The 23,029-nt window shown below is 46.6% G+C and overlaps 1 protein-coding gene and 1 long non-coding RNA gene across 2 annotated transcripts in view; both read left to right on the top strand.

The window, feature by feature from the left end:
• Positions 1-1,586, top strand: part of LOC117245533 — a 3,607-nt gene extending 2,021 nt beyond the window's left edge. The window contains exon 2 of the long non-coding RNA XR_004500277.1: positions 1,035-1,586. This is a non-coding gene — a long non-coding RNA (uncharacterized LOC117245533). The remainder of the gene's footprint in view (positions 1-1,034) is intronic.
• A 9,881-nt stretch (positions 1,587-11,467) lies between these two features.
• On the top strand, positions 11,468-17,545 carry SRSF3 (serine and arginine rich splicing factor 3). The gene is made up of 6 exons (XM_015650652.3): positions 11,468-11,599; positions 12,349-12,556; positions 13,449-13,583; positions 15,782-15,820; positions 16,411-16,497; positions 16,746-17,545. Exons 2-6 carry the CDS (start codon positions 12,351-12,353, stop codon positions 16,771-16,773), a joined length of 495 nt encoding a protein of 164 aa, XP_015506138.1. The 5' UTR covers positions 11,468-11,599; positions 12,349-12,350; the 3' UTR covers positions 16,774-17,545.
• Positions 17,546-23,029: the final 5,484 nt, after the last annotated feature.

Here is a 23,029-nt window from a genome sequence, read left to right on the forward strand (position 1 = left end):
TTTTTTTTTTTATTGACGACATTTTAATCACTGAGAACTGCATTCAGCACAGTTGAAGTCTATCAGCAAGAGAGGAATTTCTGGATTTAAAACAGTGTTTAGAGTCCCTACACAACGGAAATGCTGGTATATTTATATATTTTTAACACACATGACAGATTTCATTTCTGAAAGACTGAGTTTACAGTTAAACTGGACTTTGCTTTGCTTAGACAGAGGAGGTCAGTTTCTTATCAAAGGTGAACAGCAAAATCCAGCGGTACCTCTCAGAAAACATAGGTGGCCTCATGAATGTTTTTCTAATGCTGTGGGAGCTCTTGGGTAGGATTTCACTTGAGGAAAGGAAAGGAAGTGTGGAACAAAAGGCTCAAAGAGGGACCCTGCAAGCTCGTTCTCATCTCTTCCACCAGCAGAACAAGGTGGATGTCTGGGGCTTTGGCTGAATGGGGATCACTGCCAACTTCTACCCGGCAAAACAAAGGAAATCCTGAGGGTCCAGGATGCTTAGAACAGTCTGCAAGCTGAAAAACCTTTTGTAACTACAGTGTAAGAAAAGTGATTACTAGACAGAGTGTGAAATTACTGCAGGCAGGTGTGAATGGAAGAGAACCTGTATTCAGAGGTAAAGTTCTTCCAGAGTCAAAACATTAGGCTGTGATTGAGCCTGTGAATGTGCAGATTAATGACCCAAACTTCCTGCTACTGTGTGAGCTCCAGGAGCTCCCAGTGGCTGCAGCGTCCCTAAGACATCCAAGAGAGACAGGGAGGGCCCTGGCGAGGGAAGAGGGGACCCATCTCACAGTCCCAGCGCTCAGATGGGAGAGGACCTGTACGAGGGTCTCTGTGAACATCTGGAGGAGTGAATGCAGTTAAGGGTTTTCATTTTGCTGTTCACCTTTGGCTGGAGCTGTTCCCTCCAGCGGTGCACGTGTAAAGCGAGGGACAGACGGCTGGGCTGACACTGGTGGGAATAATCAAAGGGGGTCAAAAAGGTGCTGCGGGCTCCAGTGACCCTTTGGGATCTTCCCTTCCAGCTGCTTTAGCGGGAGGAAGCCCTGAGCTTCCATCGGTTCCAGCAGCTGCTTCATCAGGCTTGAAGCCTCATCTCCGTCGCTGCCGTTGAAATCTGAGGGATCTTGGCTCTTCTGCACATCCCACCTGGCATTTGGGAGTGGGATATTCCTGTTGCTGGCAGTGTGCACGGCACCCAGGGCGTGCTGCAGCCACATCAGGCGCTTCAGCCCTTGGACCTCCCTCCCTTTGTCGTGCATGAGCTGGTGCTCGGTCACTGCCCTCCTGCTGCAAGGGAAGGAACACAGAGTCAGGGCACGGAGACACTGATGTGCATCCATGGACCCCAGATGCTCCGTGCACCGAGGAAGAAGCACTGGAGGTGCAGCAGCCTGTCAGGAAGCCTAAAGATTCCTGCAGATGGGAAGCTGAAATGCTGTGCTATTCACAAAGGTGTACCTTGAATCTCCTCTTTTTTTAAGAAAGGTAATCTGGGGAGATTGGCAATTTGGTCTTTCCCAAATTTAGATTATTTTCAGAGATTTCAATATTAGAATAAAGTTCCCTTTCCATCACCTCAGTGTTCCAGGACTCGGGTTTGTTTCTTTCCTTCCAGAGCTGTAACTCAGGAATAATTTACCTGAAATCACTGATGTCCATGAAATAAAAATAATCTCCTATTTTCTTCAGATACACCAAAATATTTGAGTCAACTGTTGACTGAGGAGGGCAGGCTAAATCTCAGATGGAAATGTTTCAGGATTCCAGGCTGCTTAGGTAAGATCTAACTGCAGCTATAGGCTCCTACTGCAGATTTGGATCTGAATGGGAACCTAAATATGGAATTTCAGCATGTGCCATCTCCATGGCTTCTGTTGAACATCCTTATGTGCTTTGCTACACTGTGTTTAAAAGTGACAACTGAAATGTGGTCCATGTTACACATCTAAAAATGCAATTGGTCTAATTTTACACTTCAGAGACGGTGAGGTAAAATGGTGCTGTATCAAATAAATCAAATTTTTCTTCTGCCATGCCTGGAGTAACAAAGAGCAGTGCAGAACACACCCATGAAATCAAAAGTGAGCAGTTTTCTAATTATCAATGAAGTAAAAAGGTAATATTGCTTACTTTTCAAGATCTTGGCACATTGCAAAACAGGCAAAAGAAAGAATTGCCAAAAATGTAACTGTCTGCAGAGATCTCTGGGGCAGGAACATTTTCTCTCTTCTTTAAATCAGCTCCACAGGTCCAGAAGCTGACGGTGTGATCAGAAATCTTTTCTTCTGTGCTTGCTTTCACCTGACAAAATTAATTTCAGCTTTTAAGCGGGAATGAGAGTTTTACCACACTGTGCTGTGGTAAAACACCCCAGGACCTCCCACATCATCCCAGACCTGTGGATTTGTAACATACACAGGAAAGGATGAATAGGATTCACAGGATATTTCTACATTTCCTTGCTTAGAGTCCTGAATCTCCTTTCCCACTGCTGCCTCTGAATATAACATTTTGATCTCTTGTGCATTTGCAAGCACAGAAAATTATTTCAGGACTTGGAAAAGACACTCCTGATAAAAAAACTACACAGCAATTTTACACAAAGATCAGGATGGCTGAAAATAATGAAATCCAAAAGGTATTTAAGGCTGGAGCAGGAATATCAAGTTAAAGCTGTTCACAACCCTGGGGTTTGGGCCTTCAATAACACAACCTTTCCCATGAGCAAGACAAGTGCTGACACCTAAATGTCCAATATTAGACTCATGCTGGATTTCCTCTCTGTGAAGAAGTGGATTTCTGGCTTAGGGAAGGGACAACTAGAAGATGTAATTGTGCCATGATAATTTTAATCTATGTTATAATTCAGCAGCTCTATATCTGCTCATGGCATTGGGAGATCCATACCTACCCATCCCTTCAACCCTGCCACGCCTTTATTGCCAGGTCTAGCCCTAAAATTTCTGCATTTTTGGTGCTAATGACTGTACCCTGTTTTAGGATTGGCTCCAGCCTAACCCTTTACTCAATTACCAGCAAATCCTGTATTAATTGTTACATCAAAACCTAGAGGGACAACAAAACAAAAGTTGAAGTATTAAAATTGTTATGTAAGAGCAGTAAAGACAAGTTCCTGTACAATTTTTTTAAGGAATAATTTTTTTCTGTGCAGAAGAAATTTGGTATAATAAAAAGTGCAGCATCTCCTCAAACGACTTGTTTTTATACTAACTTGAATATTGTCAATGGCTGGATAAAAAAGAAAATTATACATTAATAGAACATAAATACACATCAATTCTGTATTTGCTTGTAACAAGCTTATTCTTAATAAGCCTTCCCCAGCAATTTGTGAGTAATTTTCTTGGGCAATATGTTGAAATCAAACTAGATGTGAAATAACAAGTGGGTATTAGTTCTGATGAAAAACATGTGTATTAAATGCAGATACATGCACATAAATATACATAGAGATGTGTGTATTAAATGCTGAGGGATATTTTAAGTTATGCTAATGCAGAACTGCTCAGACACAATAGAGAAATGACACTTTGATCAACAGTAAAGTCTACATTAATTAAAAGCATCTCCCAGTTACAAAAGGAACATTATCCACTCACTGATGGTGGTGATCCCAGTAAGTCCTGACCTGCAGAGACTCCTGCCAGCCCCGTGCTGATGCTCCAGTGCAGTGACACTGAGCAACCTTGACCGCCTTTTATAGCAGCCCAGAGAGCTCAGGAACAATGGGAATGGGCTCCACAGCATGCTGTGACTAAGACCTTGTGCCAGGGAAATGAGACAGCTCCAGCAATAATAAATCTTGGATTTTAAAATATTCAGCTGTGACTAAGGAAAAGATCACAGCTTTGCAGGCAGTTTCTTCTTCCTTTGCAGTCTCTCCTGTTTTGTGAGAACTTTTGGTTCTAACACAGTTTTTCTGTGCTCCAAGATGATGGACAGGGGATATCCAGTTGTTCCAGGGTTGATCAGGAAAAGTACCTCTGATATGGAAATAGATTCTCCTCCTTTCCTGTCCTTATGGCTCAGGTGTGGGAACCTGAGTTAGGTCAGAGGAATCTAAACTAACTGTACTGATGACTCCTGCAATGTAGAGTCAGTAAAACCCAGTTACAGAATCACAAAATGAACTAAGTTGAAAAACTTTAAGATCATCTAGTCCAACCTATGACCTAACCTAACACATCCTCATCAACTAAACCATGGCACTGAGTGCCACATCCAGGCTTTCTGTGAACATATCCAGGGATGGTGACTCCAGCACCTCCCTGGGCAGACCATTCCAGCACACAGTCACTCTTCCAGTTCAGGTTTTTTTTCTGATGTCTAACCTAAACTTCCCCTGGTGCAGCTTAAGGCTGTGTCCTCTCGTTCTGTCAGTAGTTGTCTGGGAGCAGAGACCAGCCCCACCTGACTACAACCACCTTTCAGGAAGCTGTAGACAGTGATAAGGTCACCTCTGAATCTCCTTTTCTCCAGGCTAAACACCCCCAGCTCCCTCAGCCGTTCTTCATCGTGTTGCAAGCCCTTCACCAGCCTTGTTCCCCTCCTCTGGATGTGCTCAAGCAAGTTCAATTTACTGACAGAAAATCTCAGGAGCTGGTAAATAATAAAATCCCAGGACAGTTAGATTGTAAAGGACCTTAAACCCACCATCCCAACCCCTGCCATGGCAGGGACACCTTCTACCATCCCAGGCTGCTCCGAGCCCCATCCAGCCTGGCCTTGGGCACATCCACAGCTTCTCTGGGCAACCTAAATAAGATCCCACTGGATTTTAACGTTCAGTACAAATTTAATTTAAATCTGTTGATTGTACAGTAAATAAATTGGTTTGAAGTCTTGGAAAATGGGTGAAACTCACTAAACAATAAAGGTGCAAATGGTAGTACAGACAGAAAGCCAAATTCTGATATATTTGGAACCCTGCAAGCTGACACCACACAAGGTTTGATACTCGTTTCTTATGTGATATGTTCATATGGTCATACCAATTCACATTGTATGATCTCCACACAGGCAATTTCAGTAGAATACTCAGGATGTGGCTGGATCATTAGGCTGAAACTGCTTAAGAGGACCAGTTCCTACTTCTCAAAGTGAAAGACAATAAATGTATTTGTCATCTCTGAGGAACAATTCCCTGGGATGATTGGAAAGATCATTTGCTCGGTACTTTCCAAAGCCCTGGATTCCTTTCCCATAGGCACAGGGCTGAGTTCCTGATAAAGCCAGGCTCAGGTGGATGCAGACACATTGTCCTGCACAGACAGGCCCCTTGCAGGGCTTCACAGCCTCGTCTGTTCTCACAGCTTCCATGGACACCAAATTGCTTTTCATTATGTTCCTCAAGGCAGCTTGTCTGAGCCCCACTATGCCTGAGACGCCCAATAAACATTCCTGATTTCATTACCTGAGTCCTGATCATTAGGAGTGTCACCCATTAGAGTGCGTCACCAATTAAAGTTGACATTCATTAAATATTGGTAGATCAGGCTTCACGTCTGAGTCTCTGGGGCAGCACTTAACGCTTGCTTTGGTTACACCAAATTATCCGCCTTGGATCCCTTGGTTACATCTTCAAGGATTAATAAGTGTTGGCCAAAGTCCTGTGTAAAACATCTGGGGCAATTCTTCCATGAACTTTTCAAGTCTCCTGTGTACAATGGGTTTTCGTTGGATGCAGTTACTCCACTGGAAAAACATCAGATGAGTGAGCACAAGCAGAAATGGCAAAGTGGGACTGGGACAGGGACACTTGGAGAGCGTTCTGGTGGTCACACCACACTGCCACGGCTATTCCCTTCCACGGGCCATTTCCTTCCACCCAACGACTCGGTGAAGTCGGAATAACCACGGTCATCACTTCGTGACATCTCCCCGAGCTCGGACTTCGCCAGGGTTACCCTGTATCCATGAGAGAAACACTATTTCTAAAGAAAGCATAAAATGTGTCAATTGTACAGTCCAGCCACACACGAGGAGGAAATGTTCCCAGTTCTAATGGGGTCAGCGCTAATGTCACAGGGGGAAATTGTACCCCCAGCACTCCCAGGTTATATTTTCAGCTGGGATGAGTTAACCTCTGAGAGAGCCCTGAGCGGTGCAGGGTGGAGCAGGAGCCCGCTCTGCCGGGGAGGTAACGAGGGATTCGGGCTGACCAGACCCTCGGGGCCTCCCTCACAGCATTCTTGGAGCTATCAAAGGTTTTAGCCTGGGCTTCAAAGCCTTCGCTCCCTCCCTCCGGCTTTTCCTGGGCTCTTAATGGGAGGGGCTTTCGCTGTTCCCTCACCTTCAGCGGGAGTTTTGGAGCAGCAGGGTTGTGCCAATTATAGTTTTCCTGGGAGTGATTCTTTTGTTTTGCTTTCCAGTCCTTCCCCCGGGGAGCCAGGTGGGGGAGGAACGGAATATGGCCTGCAGCAGAGCATGAAAGAAAAAGGGAAGAGAAAGCCTGGAGGCCCAGTTGAGGGGGAAGAAGGAACTAGGGGAGGGAACAGAAAGCAAAGCAAATGTGCAAATAGCCTCGTTAGGGTAAGGGGGATCCTCTGGCCTGGGGTTTGAAAACTTAATTAAACAAAGACTGTGCTGCATCAAAGGAATCCTCTATCTGTAGGGAGACGGGCTGAGAGATCTGAGGGATATTTTCTGTGTACTGTTCTCTGTTACTCATCAGTAACAAAAGTGTGGGCTCCAGAAGTCTTCCTGCTTCCCTGACGAAAACATCAACTCTTTTTTTTATTATTATTTTTGGGTTGTGGTTTGGTTTGTTTTTTTTTTTTTTCCTTACTGCTCTTAGGCCGACAGAGCCGAAACCCCGAGCGCTGCGGTGCCGTGAGCGGAGAGCCGGGCACCGCCCTGCCCGGAGGAAACGCTCCGAGCACAGAGCCGGGACACGGAGCTGCCGCGGGGCTCCCGGGCCTCCCTCTCTCACAGCGGGGAGGAAATGACACCAAGATTGTGCCATTATCGCACCTGCACTCGAGGTGCTACAGAGTGTGAAAAACACAGTTCACTCCTTAGAATTTTTAAGAATTGAATAAGGGGGTAAAAAGGGACAATGTCCAGCGTGGGATGTTTCTGGCTATCGGCTAAAGAACACACTGGTAGATTAAGAAAGTGTTACTTATATAATGGTACATTACAGAGGTCCATACATTTTCATGTGTTTCATACATTATTCAAACATTCTTGGGAGCTTTTGATGTTGCAGAAACTCTTTTGTTTGGCTTTACATGCTGATTTATCTGCATGACAACTTGTAGATCAGGTCAATATATTTTATTCCTTCATCCTGTTGTTTCACACTTCTCTGATAAAGAGTTAACAAGTCTTTCTCCAACTCTTCTCGGGTGCTCTGATTTGTGTCACTGTTATCACTTGGAGAGGTCAGTCAGCAGATGTGGGAAAAAACACGTAATTGCTTTGCACCACTCTCTTAGTTACACAGAAGCATTTTAACATTTCATGTTTTGCTAAGGTTTACAACATAATACATTTATCACACCACTAGTTCTATAAGCTATATGGTGTATACACAGATATAATATATTCATCACACGGCTATTTCAGTGAGCTATACAGTGCAAAACTAATAGATTCTGTTATACTAATGAGCAGCTAACAGGAGTTACAAATTGTACCATATTCAAATACTTAGGATAAATAACAACGTGTAAAGGCTAATACATAAATGTGAAAGCAAATATTATATTGTTTTTAACAAGGAGCATCACCAGCTCTCTGTCCCTGGAGAAGGAGCCAGCAGACCCATGGCTTCCATAACCATTTCAAGAGGTGAAGTTCAGCTCCCAGGAGTGAGTTCCAGGCTCCCCCTCCCTCTGGGTGCTTTTAGCTCTTCTGTGTCACCTCCTTGTTTCTGGGGACAGTCCTGTGCCATCTGCAGAGGTGCCAGCAATCACATTTGGGAGGGGGGCAAGCTGTTCCAGGAGCAGTTTGAGATCCTGGCCCCTATGCACTATGTACTGCGTCATTCCTGAGAAAACTCCCATCTTCCAGGAGTTAAAATTAGAGTTGAACAGCAGTGACTCAGGCTCACTGTTTTCATTTTCCGTTTTCTGATTTCAAGCCAGATCTACAGAAGCTCCTGGGACTCACAGCTCTGTATGAACATGGCAGCAAGGGTGAATGTTTTGTCCTCCCAAACCTGAAGTCAAGCCCGGGCTGATTCTCTTTTCTGTCCAAAATAGTCTCCAGATGGAATATTTTATGTGTGCAAAACAAATTCAGGTGAAGTTGAGACAAAGCCTCATGTCCCTATTGCTGTTTTTGTAACACCCACTGGGCTCTCTGAGCTTATCCTAGGTTTCACAGTGTTGCAGAAGTCTCCTGAGAACCTCATCTGAGTAAAAAAACAAAAGGGGGGATGTCTCCCAGTGCCATGGGCCCTGTCTCCGTGGAAAGGAACCCTCTGGGATCTGCTCCTGCAAGGGAATGTCACTGTGGTGCCAATAGCTTAGACATGAGACCCCAACAGTGGCAGAAGCCTCACACCTGGAAAGGTGAGGATGAAGGATGAGCAATTAAATGTCATCCAAATAAAGAAACAACACATTAATTAATCCCCAGCTGCTGAGACTTGGGGACAGGCAGTCCACCCTGTGCTGTGGTGCTGTGTCTTACTTAGGTCTATGATATATAAATTACAGTCTGTTGTTTCATTTTCTCTTTACATGAAGTCTGAGCTAGAGACAAAAGCTTTCACAGGGTAAAAATATAGGTTTTAAAAGTGAGGAAATAAGGGGCTTGTACCCTATAAACAGGTGAGTGAGTGGGAATAAGCTCACACACTGAAATATATCTAAAGATCAGGCTTGTCTAAGTCTGCTTCTTCAGAAAACAGCCTTTACCAGGGCTGGTCGATGGGCAGGATGTGAAAATGGAGCAAATCCACAGGAACCTCATGGGAGCAGGCTCAGATGTGCCTGTGTGCAGTCAGTTTCTGACTGAAGATGCATCCCCTCCACCAGTTCCTGTTGTTCGAGCAATGACATTTCCCAGCAAAAGGCCTCTCTGTGGGCAGAACCGTGCCAGTAAATAACTGGTTTTGCTGGTGTCTGGTTTTGCTTGAGCAGCAGCTCCAAGAGATCATCTTGCAGGTAGAAGTATTCTCCAGTAAATATTATCTGTCTCTTGAGGTATCCAGAGTTCCAGGAGCATTTGGACAATGCTCTCAGTCACAGGCTGGGATTTTGGGGTGCCCTGTGAAGGGCCAGGAGTAGCTTTTTGATAGTTCTTGTGGGTCCTTTCCAGCTCAGGATATTCTGTGATTTGGTGATCCCTTAAGTTTGGCTCACACAGCTGAGGTTTCTTTGAAATCATAACATCTAGAATGTGTTAATTTTCCTCTGTGAGACTGAAATCTCAGAAACCACAACTGCAGTTTGACTAGAACACCTTACTCCAGATCAGTGTGGTCTTGGATCCTGGTCTGGGGGGGTGTTATAAAACATTCAGCCAATAATATTGGACACAAGTGGTACAAGCCAGCGAGTGCAATGCAGTAGGATTTTCCAAACAATCATAAATTTGGAAGAAGGAGGGAAGTAATGTAACACAAAGCTTCCACATATGTGTGACATCCACAGGGCTGGTTTGGGGGCCAGCTTTGGGAGGATGATCAAACCGCTGACTTTGGAATGACACAAGTGTTGTGTGGCTGTGCTGGCACACCCCAACCCCAGCTCTGGGAATTTGGCTGAACACTCTGACCTCTGCCTTGTGTCCCCATGATGGGCCATGTTTAGTTTCTGAATAATGCCAAAAGCAAACTGGAAACAGATTGTTTGGATGACATGATTTTTGTGGACTGTGATTTATAAGATGTGGTGACAGGCTCAACCCCAGGGAAGAGGTGCTTGAATAGAGCAGGTAACTTGTCCTAGGTGAGTGCTGAGTGCTCTGTTTGCTTTGCAGCAGGTGAACTGACTTCTGAATAAATCCTTTGTTCCCAAGTCTGCCACCTGGAATTATCTTCATACATCATGTGTAACTTTAGTATGAAATCATAAGTTCTGTTAGGATTACAAGGTTATCTAAGTTGCTCTCTAATATTTGTTCTGATTCTTTCTCTTTTTTTAAATATCCATTATTCCAAAACTTAAATCATGTTTGAAACATAGATTATGTGATGTGAGGAGTGTCTAGGAATGCTGTAAACCCCCTCGGAAAGGAAGGGGAATGCTGGAAATCACTGTCTCAAAGAAGTCACAAAGTGAAATGGCTGAACAGCTCCAACCTTCAAATTATTTCCTTTGTTTGTGTTGCCTCAGGAAATTAGCCATCAGCTAATTTAGATTACAACGGATTAGATTTCCTTAATTAAAGGCAGGTAACTCTCAGATAACTGTACACAGAATAAAGATACTTTGGAGCATTCATTACCTCAAAATTGTTGTGTCTGTCCCTTGGCCAGTTTTGACCCTTGGAGGATTTTACCGAGAAAAAGCTCTTAAAAATAAGGGAGGATGCTGCAAAAGATTTTTGGAAATTCCAAATAATTATATCAGCTAGTTGCTTTAAATTCCAGTTGGGTTTCTGGAATTCTGGTAGACAGAGGATGCTCCATCCTCTGCACAGCTCCTGCTTGGAAAGAATAGTCAATGAGCATTAATTTGTACTCAAAATGCTTTTTTGTGTGTGATATGATTTAAAGTATTACTAATTATATTTGTACCAGAAAAATTCGTCTTCTTTTGCCCATGGCAAAGAGTTGAAGTCTGGATTAAACCCAGCCTGGCTGCAAAAGGAGGTTTTTGGGAGGTTATTGCAGCAACAGCCCTGGGTGGGTTTTTTATATTACCTGATAACCAAAATCAGGAGGCTTTTTTATCTAAGGCAACCACTTTGGAGCAAGTTAATTGTTTAATTAGAGGTTAAAACGCATTGTACATACAACATGTACAAACATCATGTATGAGTGAGAGTTTGGCAAAGCACATCAACAGTACTGTGTATCTTAACTAAAATTCCTCCGTTCAGATCCTCTCGTCTTGTCAAGCGCTAAAACAAATTCAATTCCGTCCTTTGTGCCTAAGTAAGCAAAGGCCGGACATAAAATTTACAAAAACTCTGGTTTACAGCAGTTTGCTCAACACACTTATTGAAAGCTCACGGAGAGAAACGGCTGAGAAAATTAACGCGTTCATAGGTGCAAACCCTACCTGGACGGACCTAATCGGGCCAAAGACACAAGGTAATAAAACTTTATTTTTCATGGTAGCCAGAAAAGCAGCAGATTTGGGAGTGTTACCGCTCCCCGACTGCAGGGCCCGGGCGGGGCACCCTCAGCGCTCCCGCCATTATCGCCAAACTCCCACCCACCCGCGCGCGCGCGCGGTGACGCTATCTGTCAATCAACGCAACGACGCCTTATGATTCGCTGTCGCATTGCATCACGTGGGGGCTACTGGCCTTATATAAGGACGGGTGGGGCCGTTGGTGGCCGCCATTTTGTCCAGTGAGGAAAAGCGGAGCTGGGGTCTCGCTGAGGGTCGAGTCGGCTGAGTTTAGCGCGGGCTCCCTTCGCGCGGCCTCCCTCTGAGCACCGGTGAGGATCTTCACCCCGGAGGGCGGGGGGGAGGCGGCAGCCGCGGTCTTGGTGCCCGGCAGGGCGGATGAAAGCGGCGGCGGCGGCAAACAAAGAGCAGCCGCCATTTTGTAACGCCGGGCCTGGGGCGGCGGCTGCCGCAGCCCTGAGCGGAACCGCGCGGGGAGGCCGCGGGTTGCCCGGAGGAGCCCCTTCTCGGCCTGCTCCCCGCGGTGTGTGAGCTGGGGCGGGAGGGGCCGCGGGGGCGGTGTGGCGGCGTGCCGCCCGCCGGTGCAGCGCTCGCCCCTCACGCCATGCCGAGGAACAGCTCCGGAGCGAGTCCCCGGGCATTGCCCGCGGGGTTTGGCGGGAGATGGCGCTGCCCCGCACCCCCGCTCGTGCGCGGATCGCTCTGATCCTAATCCCGATCCGGGAACAATGGAGCCTCCCCCGCGCAGCGCCCTCTGCAGACCCCCCCGCGCTAAGCAGGAAGAGGGGCGCAGGGACCTCCCTCAGATCTAAGCTGTAAAAGTAAACGGAGTTCCCCGAAATAGTGAATTCTAATCACAGTGCAACATAGCAGCTCTATTTTCTTGCTGGGTTTTAACAGTCTTCTCTCACCCCCCCTGCCCCTTCCAAACAATGTCTCCATCAGAGTGTATCACTGCTGAAGTTTCAGGGGGAAGCAGCCAATAGAGTGATTTTCCTTGGAAGTAAAGGAGCACATGCGCCGTGTTAAATATACGTGAACTTCTTTTTTCTTGTCCTAGCAATGCATCGTGATTCTTGTCCGCTGGACTGCAAGGTCTACGTGGGTAACCTTGGAAATAATGGCAACAAAACGGAATTAGAGCGAGCTTTTGGCTACTATGGACCACTGCGCAGTGTATGGGTGGCGAGAAATCCTCCTGGTTTTGCTTTTGTGGAATTTGAAGATCCCCGAGATGCAGCTGATGCAGTAAGAGAACTAGATGGAAGGTAAAACATGCTTGTGTGCTTGGCTTGGCTGGTCAAAATACGAGACGTTATAGGAGGGATACAGTTTTAAATTGTGAAGCTTAAACTGCAGGACTAAGGTCTTGACACGTTTCTTATGCGCTGTTTATTTATATGCTACTGTAAAGGTGTTCTTACAGTGCAGCAATAGAATCCTGGATTGGTTTGGTCTGAAAGGCACCCCAAAGCTCATCCAGTCCCACCCCCTTCCATGGGCAGGGACGCTTTCCACCATCTCAGGCTGCTCTAAGCACCATCGCCTTGGATACTTTCGGGGATCCAGGAGCACCTACAGCTTCTCTGGGCAACCTGTGCCAGGGCCTCTCCCCCTCACAGGGAGGAATTCCTTCCCAATACCCCACCTAACCCTGCCCTCCATGAATAGCATTGTACTGGTTAGTTTTGCTCTTCACAGTTGAACTCTCAAGTTAGAAATTACTTGTTCCTCTTTGTGTGCATTAATTAAATTGCACATGGATTTACTATAAAGAGGTAAAAGTGATCATGGAGACTCCTTTGCTCTTTCCCTGCCTGATTTACTGGCACAGCAGTTTTGAGAAGCAGCCAAACCTTTGTCTGCCAAAGAATCTGAGAATGGTTTCAGCTGGAAGCCCATCCAGTTCCACCTGCTGCCATGGGCAGGGACACCTTCCACTAGATAGATCAGTTTGCTCCAAGCCCAGTCCAACCTGGCCTTGGACACTTCAGGGAAGGGTCCCCCACAGTCATGCTGGAGCTGATTCTGGGCACTGTTTCTTTGATTACAGAACATTTTTGCCCTTATACATTCTTTTCCCTTTTCTGGATCATGTATGCTTTGTTCCGTGCTGTCGTCTCCCTGGAAATGCTAACCAGCGTCACCTTCTCTTCCCAGAACCCTGTGTGGGTGTCGTGTCCGAGTGGAGCTCTCCAACGGGGAGAAGCGGAGTCGGAACCGTGGCCCCCCTCCATCGTGGGGCCGGCGCCCTCGGGATGACTATCGCAGGAGGAGTCCCCCTCCTCGGCGCAGGTACCTGGGCACAGCACAATCCTAGAGCTCTTGGCAGTTACCACGTAGCATCCTAGAAGCAGGCTTGTTACAGGCATGTTGATGGATGACATTCATCTATCTATCTGATCATGATTCGGAAATGACGAATGCTAAAAAAAACCCCAAAATCACCCCCCTCCCCACAAAATCAAGGTGAACTTGAGTTGTGTTGAATGTTGTTGGCTTTTGTCCTTAGGTGACTGTGCAGTTGGTAGTCAGTGTCCTCTGTCCTGGGCTTATCCTCCTTCCTCTTAAAACCTGCTCATCTTCTAGTCACACTTTCCCTTTCTTCCCCATACTTCAACTTAGGCTGTTCCTTTCCTTTACTCCATAATGGCAGAACATGACATACAGCAGTTTAGCATTTCCATACCAATGGGTTTCTCCACTTCGTTTGCAGAACTTAAATACTTCCCAAGCAGGCAGCTGTTTAATAATAGATTAACAGTTGCTTTAAACATCTCAAATCTTGACACTTTAGTGTTAGCGTGGAAATAAAGCATCATGTGACAATCCTGTCACTTGAGGTTTGCAAACCCAGCTCTAGCAGATGGCAGGATTTTTGGGAACTGGCACGTTCTTGGACCCAGACTAGTTTGTCTGGCAGTTTAAGTGTGCACCGTGGTTTTTACAGGACTCAATTTGCCTGTGGCAGGTGAGTGAAGTCCTCCCGAGCCAGGGTTTCAAGCTTACCCTTTTGCTGTTGAAAAAAATAACACATTAGGAGTATTTGTTAGCTAATAGATGGTTGTACTGATGGCTTGTTTTTCATTTTTTTTATGCTTTTTGGTCCATCTATTAATAAAAATGAACCCGTTACAGAGTCACCATCATGTCTCTTCTCACCACCCTCTGAGTCTGCATTAGCCAGCCAACTAGCCCTTTCAGCGTCATGTGACCAGCGCGCCCCATGCAGCTTGGCTGGTGTCGTTTCACATGACCCAGGCATGGCCAGTCGTCAGGTTGCACCGCCCTTTGGTTCCCGAGCATGCTGTTTTCTCTCAGCCTTCTCTCCAACCTTAACCAAATCGGCAGCAGCCACCTCGACCGCCCACACATTCCCGGCCAATCAGCTCAGCTGTTTATTTACCAAATGTCTTCACAACAACTACAGCAGCAGCCTTCGGCTAACAAAAAAGCAGGAAAAATCCACAACACCCCCTTCGCCAACCAACTAAATACAACGCAACATCTGGCAAAACCTTTTCAGCAAATTCTTCTTGGCAGTCAGTCCGGCAGCCTCACCTCACCATTTCTAGCTTGTTGAAACCAAAGACTTGTAAGTTTTTCCTGCTTATACAGTTTACTGCTGGTTAAAATAAGGAGTAAGCGGCTTATAAGTAATTACTTTTCTCAATCAAAGGCTGGCTGTGCATAATTGAGTGGTAACGTACATATGTTGCTTGAGAAAACTTTTAAGGGTGATATGAAAGCTCTTACACTGTGAATAATGTAAAAACCAGGATATTTGCATGTGAGATGCCAAACTAAATTTTTAATGAAGCTCTAACAAATGTAGCTTTTCCTTGCCAGAAAAAATCCTATCACCTTTAAATGGTTTTACTAACAGTTTTCAAAACTTAAAACAATTACTTTTTGGGATGAACTGGGCCGAGCTAAGGTTATATTTTTAATTTTTAATTTTTTATAAGAAAATAGCCTAAACACACTCTATGGCATTAAAAATGACAGTCACAAATATGCAGTTCTAATGTAGCACTTAATGGCATTATCAATATTGACACTGAGCGCATTCTCACTTTTTTTTTTCCACTTGATATCTCTTATGTCTTGTTATGGACCTTTTTTGCTTGCATGGGTTCCAAAACATTTGCTCTGTGCTATTTTTTTTTTATTTTTTTTTTTTTTGGAACCACCTGTGGGACTTTGGTGTGGTGTCCTGGGCAGTGTATTTAGTTGAAATGGAAAGTGTTGCATTGGACAACTCTGCTCTGACGCGTTCTTAGTTAAGTGAATTCGTGGTTGGAAATGTGCTGTTCACCCTGAACTTGGTTTTACTGCCTAATCTTTCCATGCCTTTTACTGGATGATGGATGCCAGTTATTCTTGGCACGTTCCCTGGGCCCAACAGTGAGTTTGACAAGTTGGGAAATGCCTCACCCCATTAAAGCTCAAAGAATGGATAAAGTGCCTCACATTTTGTTTTCTGGTTCTAGATCACCACGAAGGAGAAGCTTTTCCCGGAGCCGCAGCAGGTACGAATCCCATCCCTGCCCCATGGACTACTCCAGCCTGGAGGGTTGAAAAGAACAGCCCAAAACAGCTCCATGCGTGGGCTGTGCACAGTCAGTAGTTTGGTAAAAAGGAAACAGATTTGTTTCTGTCATATTGCTTGCCTGCAATTACTGAGCTGTTTGAGATTCCAGGGATAGCAGTGGAAGGATACTGAGTACAGAAGTAATTTCCTTTCTGTAGCTGCCTGGGGTCTTCTGTCTGTTTTCCCCAAAGTTTAACTGTTAATCTGCTACTTGCAGATACTGTAAGCATAGGATCATGGAGCCCTTAGGTGGGAAAAGACCTTTAAGATTTGAGTCCAGCCATAAATTAGAATGTGATTAAGTGGGATTCTAAAAAAAAACAAACTTCTGCAAAGTACTGCATGCCTGTTTACAGCTCTTGGCTCAGGAATATTATTCTTCCCTCCAGAAAGGGTTAATAGCAGCATGGGTAACAGGTTTCCCCTAGTTGAATAGTTAACCTCCACTCCTGAAGGGAAGCTCCTCAAGGAACCTCCTTGGCCTGATGAGGCTTTGCTCTGATGATGTGATGTTGTGGTCTCTGCCAGGTCCCTCTCCAGAGACAGGAGAAGAGAAAGATCACTCTCACGGGAGAGGAACCACAAGCCTTCTCGCTCCTTTTCCAGGTCTCGCAGGTAAGAAGAGTCTTCAGTGTTTGTGTGTTCTGAGAAAATCCAAAAATGACTTTCTGTGCCTTGCTGGAGAATCACCTGTAGTGTCATAGGAGATTCTTCACCTTAAACAATAAAATACTCTGTTTTAGTCAATGAACAGTATTTTTAAAATGCTCAAATATCACCTGCTGATTGTGGCTGGGAGTCTTAAAGGAAAATGTGCTGCTCCTGACACCTGATCCTAACCTTACCTGTCTGTTGTTCTTCAGTCGCTCCAGGTCAAATGAGAGGAAATAAGACTGTGGGACGGAGCTGTGTACAGGAAGTCATGAGATCCGAGGCCAGGAGTATGTACAGAACATTGTTTTGTTTTGAAACTTCATAAAGCTTGGTGCATTTTTAAAATGTTTTAGCTGTTGAACCTGCTTTGTTCTTTGTATCTTGTAACAGGTGGCAAATGTAAAGATGTGAATCTGTATATGGTTCTGAGCAGCTCCTATGATTTGTAATATTAATGGTTTTCCAATGTACCATTAGACACAGGGGGGGTGGGGGGTGGAATGACAAACAGTCTGTGTTGTGTAGCAGGGAGAGCTGGGCTGGGCTGGGCTGGGGCTCAGCTCGAGCAAGTGTGCAGGGATGGTGTGTGGGATCAGGCCATGAGCAGAGCAGGACATGGGTGCTCCATAGCCACTCTGGGAAGGAGAGTAGTGAGCCAGTGGCAAGGGGAAGGGGGAAGATTGGGGGCTGCAGCTTCATCCAGCTCCAGTTCTGACTGAGCTGCTTTATATTCCATGAAATGAAACTTTTTAGCTATAGGGTCAGTTAATTTTGTACTTGGTGTGAGTAGAGTCCTTAATTAGATGATTGTTGGTTGACCATGTATTCCAGAAGCTCTGAATAGACCAAATCCACAGCAGAACTGACACCTGGAGTGGATGTGTTGTGTCTAATGGTACATTGTAAACTATTAGTTATTAAACATTTCTTTACTGTACAAGAATTTTCATGTCACTTGTAAAATGTCTTTTGTGAGATCCTTGGGATTAAAGTTTTGGTTACAACTTGTTGTTCAGTATTTAACTTTTCACTGACTGTGACAGTCACCCCACCTGGCTGGAACACCTGTGAAGTGTCGCACACAGCTGTACCTGCTCACCTGTCCGGGGTGTGAGGTGCAGTCTGATCCCTGCTTTACAGGTTCAGCTGGGTGGTCAGTAGCTGATGCCACATGACTTCTTGCCTAACAGAGCCCTGTGGTGATTCCTTGGAAAACCAGCTGGATGTGCAAAAGCATGGGCTTTGTATGCCAGCTGTGGGTTTGGAACAGCAGTTAAAGTATTCTTCCTATCTCCCTTTTGGAAATTGCTGGTCTGGAAACCAAAAGGTACCCTTGAAGATTCACTTCCGGTAAAAATGCAGCGTGGCTGGAGAGCAAGTGGAGCTCCCACACTGCCCAAGGGGCTCCCTTGGACCTGTGTGCATCCCAGAGAAGATGTGCTCCATTGGTTCAGTTGTGTGGTTTAGATTAAATCCCTCATGATAAACACTGGTGGTGGAGTTTCCTTTGCTTGGTGGTTTCCAGGCTGGGACAAGGATGTTGAAGCTGTAAGGGAAGGATGTGCCAGTGCTGCCGCCTTGGCTTGCTGTGCTCAGTGTCTGGATTGATTTATCTTTTTAACAACTTAGTGTTATTTAGGGTGGGACTGGGTCTTGAAGGGCTCTTCCAGCCTTAGTGACTCTGAGGTTCTGTTGCTAAGTTAGACTGTGTTGCCCACCTGGTGTCACAGAAGTGCAGGGTGGCCGCAGGTGCTGCGAGAGGCGCACTCACAGCCCCAGCTACCCCTGGAGCAGGATTCACAGGGGGCCGGGAAGGCCCAGGCCTTGTGGGGCTCATTTCACCTGGAGGCAGAGGGAGCAGCGGGTGGAGCCTGCTCGGGGGCCGTGCAGCGCCGCCGGTGCCCGGCAGAGGTCAGCGCGGCTCTCCGAGCCCGCTCGCTTTCCAGACACCCCAGCCCAGCTCCGGGCCCGGCTGAGGGGCTGCCCGGGGCCCTGCTCGGCTCTGCTCCCTTCCCCTACGTGCCTCTGGCAGTGTCTGACGTGCAGAAGGGTCACGGCTCGCGGTGCCTCTGCCGGCACAGACGTTCCTCCTGTGGTTACCTGGGGGAACAATGAGCCTTCAGTAGTTCAGCTACTGCAGGGAGAGAAATCTGAAGTGCCAGAGACAGTGGGGAAGCAGGTTGTGGTTTTCATATGCAAGAGAGTCTTGCGGAACTGGAAGCATTTCAGTTTCAGGTTTCTGACTTTTACTCCTCAGCTGAATGAAGAAGTTGCCCCTTAGATCAGCAGTGTGCTGGCTTTATATGTTCAGGTGGAGTTTTGAAGGGGAGCACAACAAAGAGCTTCTGCAGAAAGATGGGACGTGTATAAATAGGTATAAACACTGACTAGACAGCCCTACCCACAGGCCATAAGTAACCGAGAGCTATTTTTGATCTACCAGTACATTCATGGATTTCAGGCAGCCCCTTCCAATCTGAGGGAGTGACCAGCCTGGGCTTGTTGTGTTTAAAAAGTTTGCTCTCAAATTAACTGTACAAGGAAGTGTTGGTGTTCTAAGGCCATGGACATCCCTTGCCTCTTCCCAAAGATTCTTGACACCAGGAAGAGTCACTAAGCAGTTTGTCCCTGCCAGGGTAGGACAGAGGGACACTATCCAAGGCTCCTTGGCAGAACCTCAGCCACAGCCCTGCTCTGGAGACCTGGGATGATGGAGCAATTGCTGCTGCCTGACACCTTCCAAATTGTTTCAGAGCCTGGTTTCATGGTGCTGACAGTAATGATTTATGCCGTGTTTCTAATTTGGGGAGAGGTTTAACTGTGCCTGCTTCAGGCAGAAGCATCCCGGGGTTAATCCTTGGAGATCCTCAGCAGTGGCTGAGCACATCCCAGTTATTTTGTACACTCTCCCTGGGGAGAGCATTGTGTGCAAATGGGCTTGCAAAGAAAAGGATCTTGTTTTTTTTCTTTTTATGTACATGCTGCTCCTTGTTTATGACCAAAGATCACGTTAAGAATGTGCCTTGCACTTATAAAGTGGAGAGGTTAAGGTTGTCCTTGCTTTTGTTGGGATTTGTTCCACTGGCCTTCAGTTGCACTGGTCATGCTTGGGTGAGGAGTTGTGATCCTCCCAAACACTGACACTGCTTCTGCTTGGGCTGCTCCACATGCAGGATGACATGTCCATATGCATGTGTTAGGACAAAAACTGCAGAAAAGAAAGGCTGACAAATAATGTTAGAAAAGCAAGGAAAAAAAAAAATCCCTTGAACAATAAATTACTTTTGGTCTGTTCCACTCACATTCACCGGGTTTTAGGGTACCTTATCCTTTCAGAGCTGACCCTGTTCAGAAAGCTGAAGGGAGCCAGTATGGATCATACCCAGTGTTGATTTCAAAGCTGAGCCTTGGGAAGGATTGCTGCTTCCCTATGTCAAATCCATGTCCAGAGGGTGCAGCCTGGTAATTTCTGGTTTCTCCTCTGTTAAGTTGATTTGCTTCCCCTCTAAGAGCAGAAAAACGCTGCAAAAGTCCAGGAATGTTGCTCTGGGAAGGAAGAGCATTTTCACACAAACAGGTGTGCTCTGTTACCCCCTCATCCTCCAAACCCAGTCTGGTGCTGGAGCTTTGCTCTTCTGTCCTCCAGCCACAGCAGGAGCTGCAATGTGTTACTGATGGAAGGGCCTTGAATTTCATCCTCTGCCTTTGCGTTTCCTTCTTTTTGAAGTCAGAGAAAGCAGAGAGATGCCACACAGTGCCCGTGGATTTTCTGCAGCAGCCTGGGCTAGGTTATACTTTGTACCTCTGAACCTCTCCTGCTTTGGTGGGGGGTCTGCAGCAGAACCCAGTGCTGGAAGGGTGTTTTGACCTATAGATGTTTCCAGGGTTTTGTGTTTATTAGTAGAATTGTGGAATCACTAAGGTTGGAAAAGCCCTCTAACATTGAGTCCAGTCATTCCCCCAGAAGTGCCCAAGTACTTCTGCAGCTTTTTGCTGCTGTTATCATCTTTTTTCAGTTTACAGTTTTACTTTAATTTGTCATGATCTCATCACCATGAGCTGCCTCAGTGTCACCTCCTCATACAGACCCTCAAAGTGGCTGCAAGTTGGACATACTTATTTCTGCTGGATTTAATCCCTGTTCCTGTACCCATGTTTAAATCCTGCCCCAGAAATAATGTCCCAAAACCTGAGCTGCAGTCCCCACCACAGATCAACCTGCTCTGGTGCTGTTGTAGTGCAGTCTCTTGGTTGGAAAACAAAAAAACACCAAACAAAAAACCCCAAAACAAAACAAAAACAAAAAACAAACAAACAAAAAAGCAAAAAAAAAAAGAGAAAAACCTGGAGCATCAACCCCTTTTGCAAACAAAAGGCTGAAGGGCAGGAGTGCAATTCCAGTTGCTCCGGTTCGACCTTAGCTCTGGCATGGGGTGATGGCACAGTGCCAGGACTGTAAAGAGGCGGGTCCCCACTGCCCTGCTGCTGGAATGCAGCTGCCTCCAGCTTCACACCTCAACCTGCCAGAAAAAGGCAGAATAAAGCCAATGTTTGAGTGGCCATGCTTTGCAGAAGCAAAAACCTTATCCCAGGCTCTCACATGAGAGGTGTCCTGGCTGCCTTGAAACACCATCACTGGGGTTGCTCTTTTGTTTCTGCAGTTTCACTGGGGCATGGTCATGAGTTCCTCTGTTATTGCCTTTCAAACAAACATGGCTGGGGACTAAAATAAACACGGGATCCAGACAAATATAAAATAGACATGCAAGAGGAACGCTATGTTCGTTCCCAAGTGATTCATTTGGCTATTATTTAATAATTTAGTGGCTGACATAACTTGGAGTTGAACAAATCTTCACATTGATTCGGGTGGTGTTTCTGCTTGGTCCTCTAAGTCATTTTCGCCGTCAGATTTTCTGTGGGAGTGATCCCAGTCAGGAAAAGGCAGGCTATGTCTTTCCCATCTGGATCCTGTCACCGTGTCCAGCGGTGTCACTCCACAACCTCCCTGTGAGGAGATTCCTCCTGCTACAGTCACGCGGTTGTTCTTGGGCATTTTGCTGGATAACACAGAGGTTGGGATGTGCCACTGCCTGATGCCACCCCAGAACAGGCCAAGGTGTGTGACAGGCCCTGGGCAGCCCCAGCGCTCTGTCGGGACGGCGCTATCGGGGTGCAGCAGTGGTATCAGGGTGGGGCACTGTCACCCGGGCTGTCGCTTGGGAAGATCACCCCTGCCAGCTGTGAGAGAGGCATTATCTCCTAGTGGGCAGAGGCTGCTTGGAACACGAATATCAGAATAGGAATATTCAAAAATACTCAGCCGGAAGCCCTGGCACTGTCTCAGTCCTCCCTGCTGATGGAGGCTTTGCTGACAGTGTTTGATACAAAGTGTTTGCAGGCAGTGTTTCACGGAATCCCAGAATGGTTTGGGTTGGAGGGACGTTAAAACTCATTTTGTTTCACTCCCTGCCATGGGCAAGGACACCTTCCACTATCCCAGGGTGCTCCAAACCCTGTCCAAGCTGGCCTTGGACACTTCCAAGGCTGAGGCAGCCACAGCTGCTCTGGGCAACCTGTGCCAGAGCCTCATCCTCATCTCAGGGAAGGATTTCTGCCCAACACCAGTGTTATTACACCTCCTGCTCTGGGTGCTGCTCTTCCTGGTGCTGGATTGATCAGCTTTTCATGCACTTGTACTATAAACTTTGTGGGAGGAGGTTGCCTCAGCTGGGGAGATAAGCTCCAGGTGTGGTTTGCTGCCACTCCTGCCAAGCTGTCCTTGCAGCTGCCTGGCTGACACGTGCCGCTCAGAAACCCGTGGAGGAAACTCTGCCAGATTTGGAGTCAGGAGTTCCCCTGTGCAGGGAATGTTTGACAGGGACCCATGGGGTATTTTTTTATCTATAGGTATTTTCAGAGTTTCATGCTTCTTAGAATCATGAAATCATTTAGGTTGGAAAAGCCCTCTGAGATCATAGAGTGCAAGTGTTCCCCCAAGCACTGCCAGGTCCAGCACTAACCCATGTCCCTATGTGCCTCATCCACACTTTTTTTGAAATACTTCCAGGGATGATGACTGCCACTGCCCTGGACAGCCTATGCATGTGCTTCACAACCCTTCAAGGTGAAGGAATTTTTGCTAATATCCAACCCAAACCTCCCCTGGCCCAGCCTGAGGCCGTTCCCTCTCCTCCTGTCCCTGTTCCCTGGCAGCAGAGCCCGACTCCCCCTGGCTGTCCCCTCCTGTCAGGGAGTTGTGCAGAGCCAGAAGGGCCCCCTGAGCCTCCTTTTCTCCAGGCTGAGCCCCCCCCAGGTCTCTCAGCTGCTCCTGGTGCTCCAGACCCTTCCCCAGCTCTGTTCCATTCTCTGAACATGCACCAGTCCTTCAATGTCCTTCTTGTCGTGAGGGGTTCAAAGCTGAACACAGGACTGGAGTTGTGGCCTTAGCAGTGCCCAGCACAGGGGCAGAGCTGCTTCTCAGCTTTACAAC

Source organism: Parus major, chromosome 26 (assembly GCF_001522545.3).
Source record: "Parus major isolate Abel chromosome 26, Parus_major1.1, whole genome shotgun sequence".
In the NCBI taxonomy this organism is placed as follows: Eukaryota; Metazoa; Chordata; class Aves; order Passeriformes; family Paridae; genus Parus; species Parus major.

Bases quoted from the DNA above. Each gene is read 5' to 3' on its own strand.
- SRSF3 (XM_015650652.3), top strand. From the start codon at position 12,351: ATGCATCGTGATTCTTGTCCGCTGGACTGCAAGGTCTACGTGGGTAAC. The intron at 13,584-15,781 runs GTACCTGGGCAC...TTCTGGTTCTAG, and splicing joins AGTCCCCCTCCTCGGCGCAG to ATCACCACGAAGGAGAAGCT. The intron at 16,498-16,745 runs GTAAGAAGAGTC...GTTGTTCTTCAG, and splicing joins TCCTTTTCCAGGTCTCGCAG to TCGCTCCAGGTCAAATGAGA.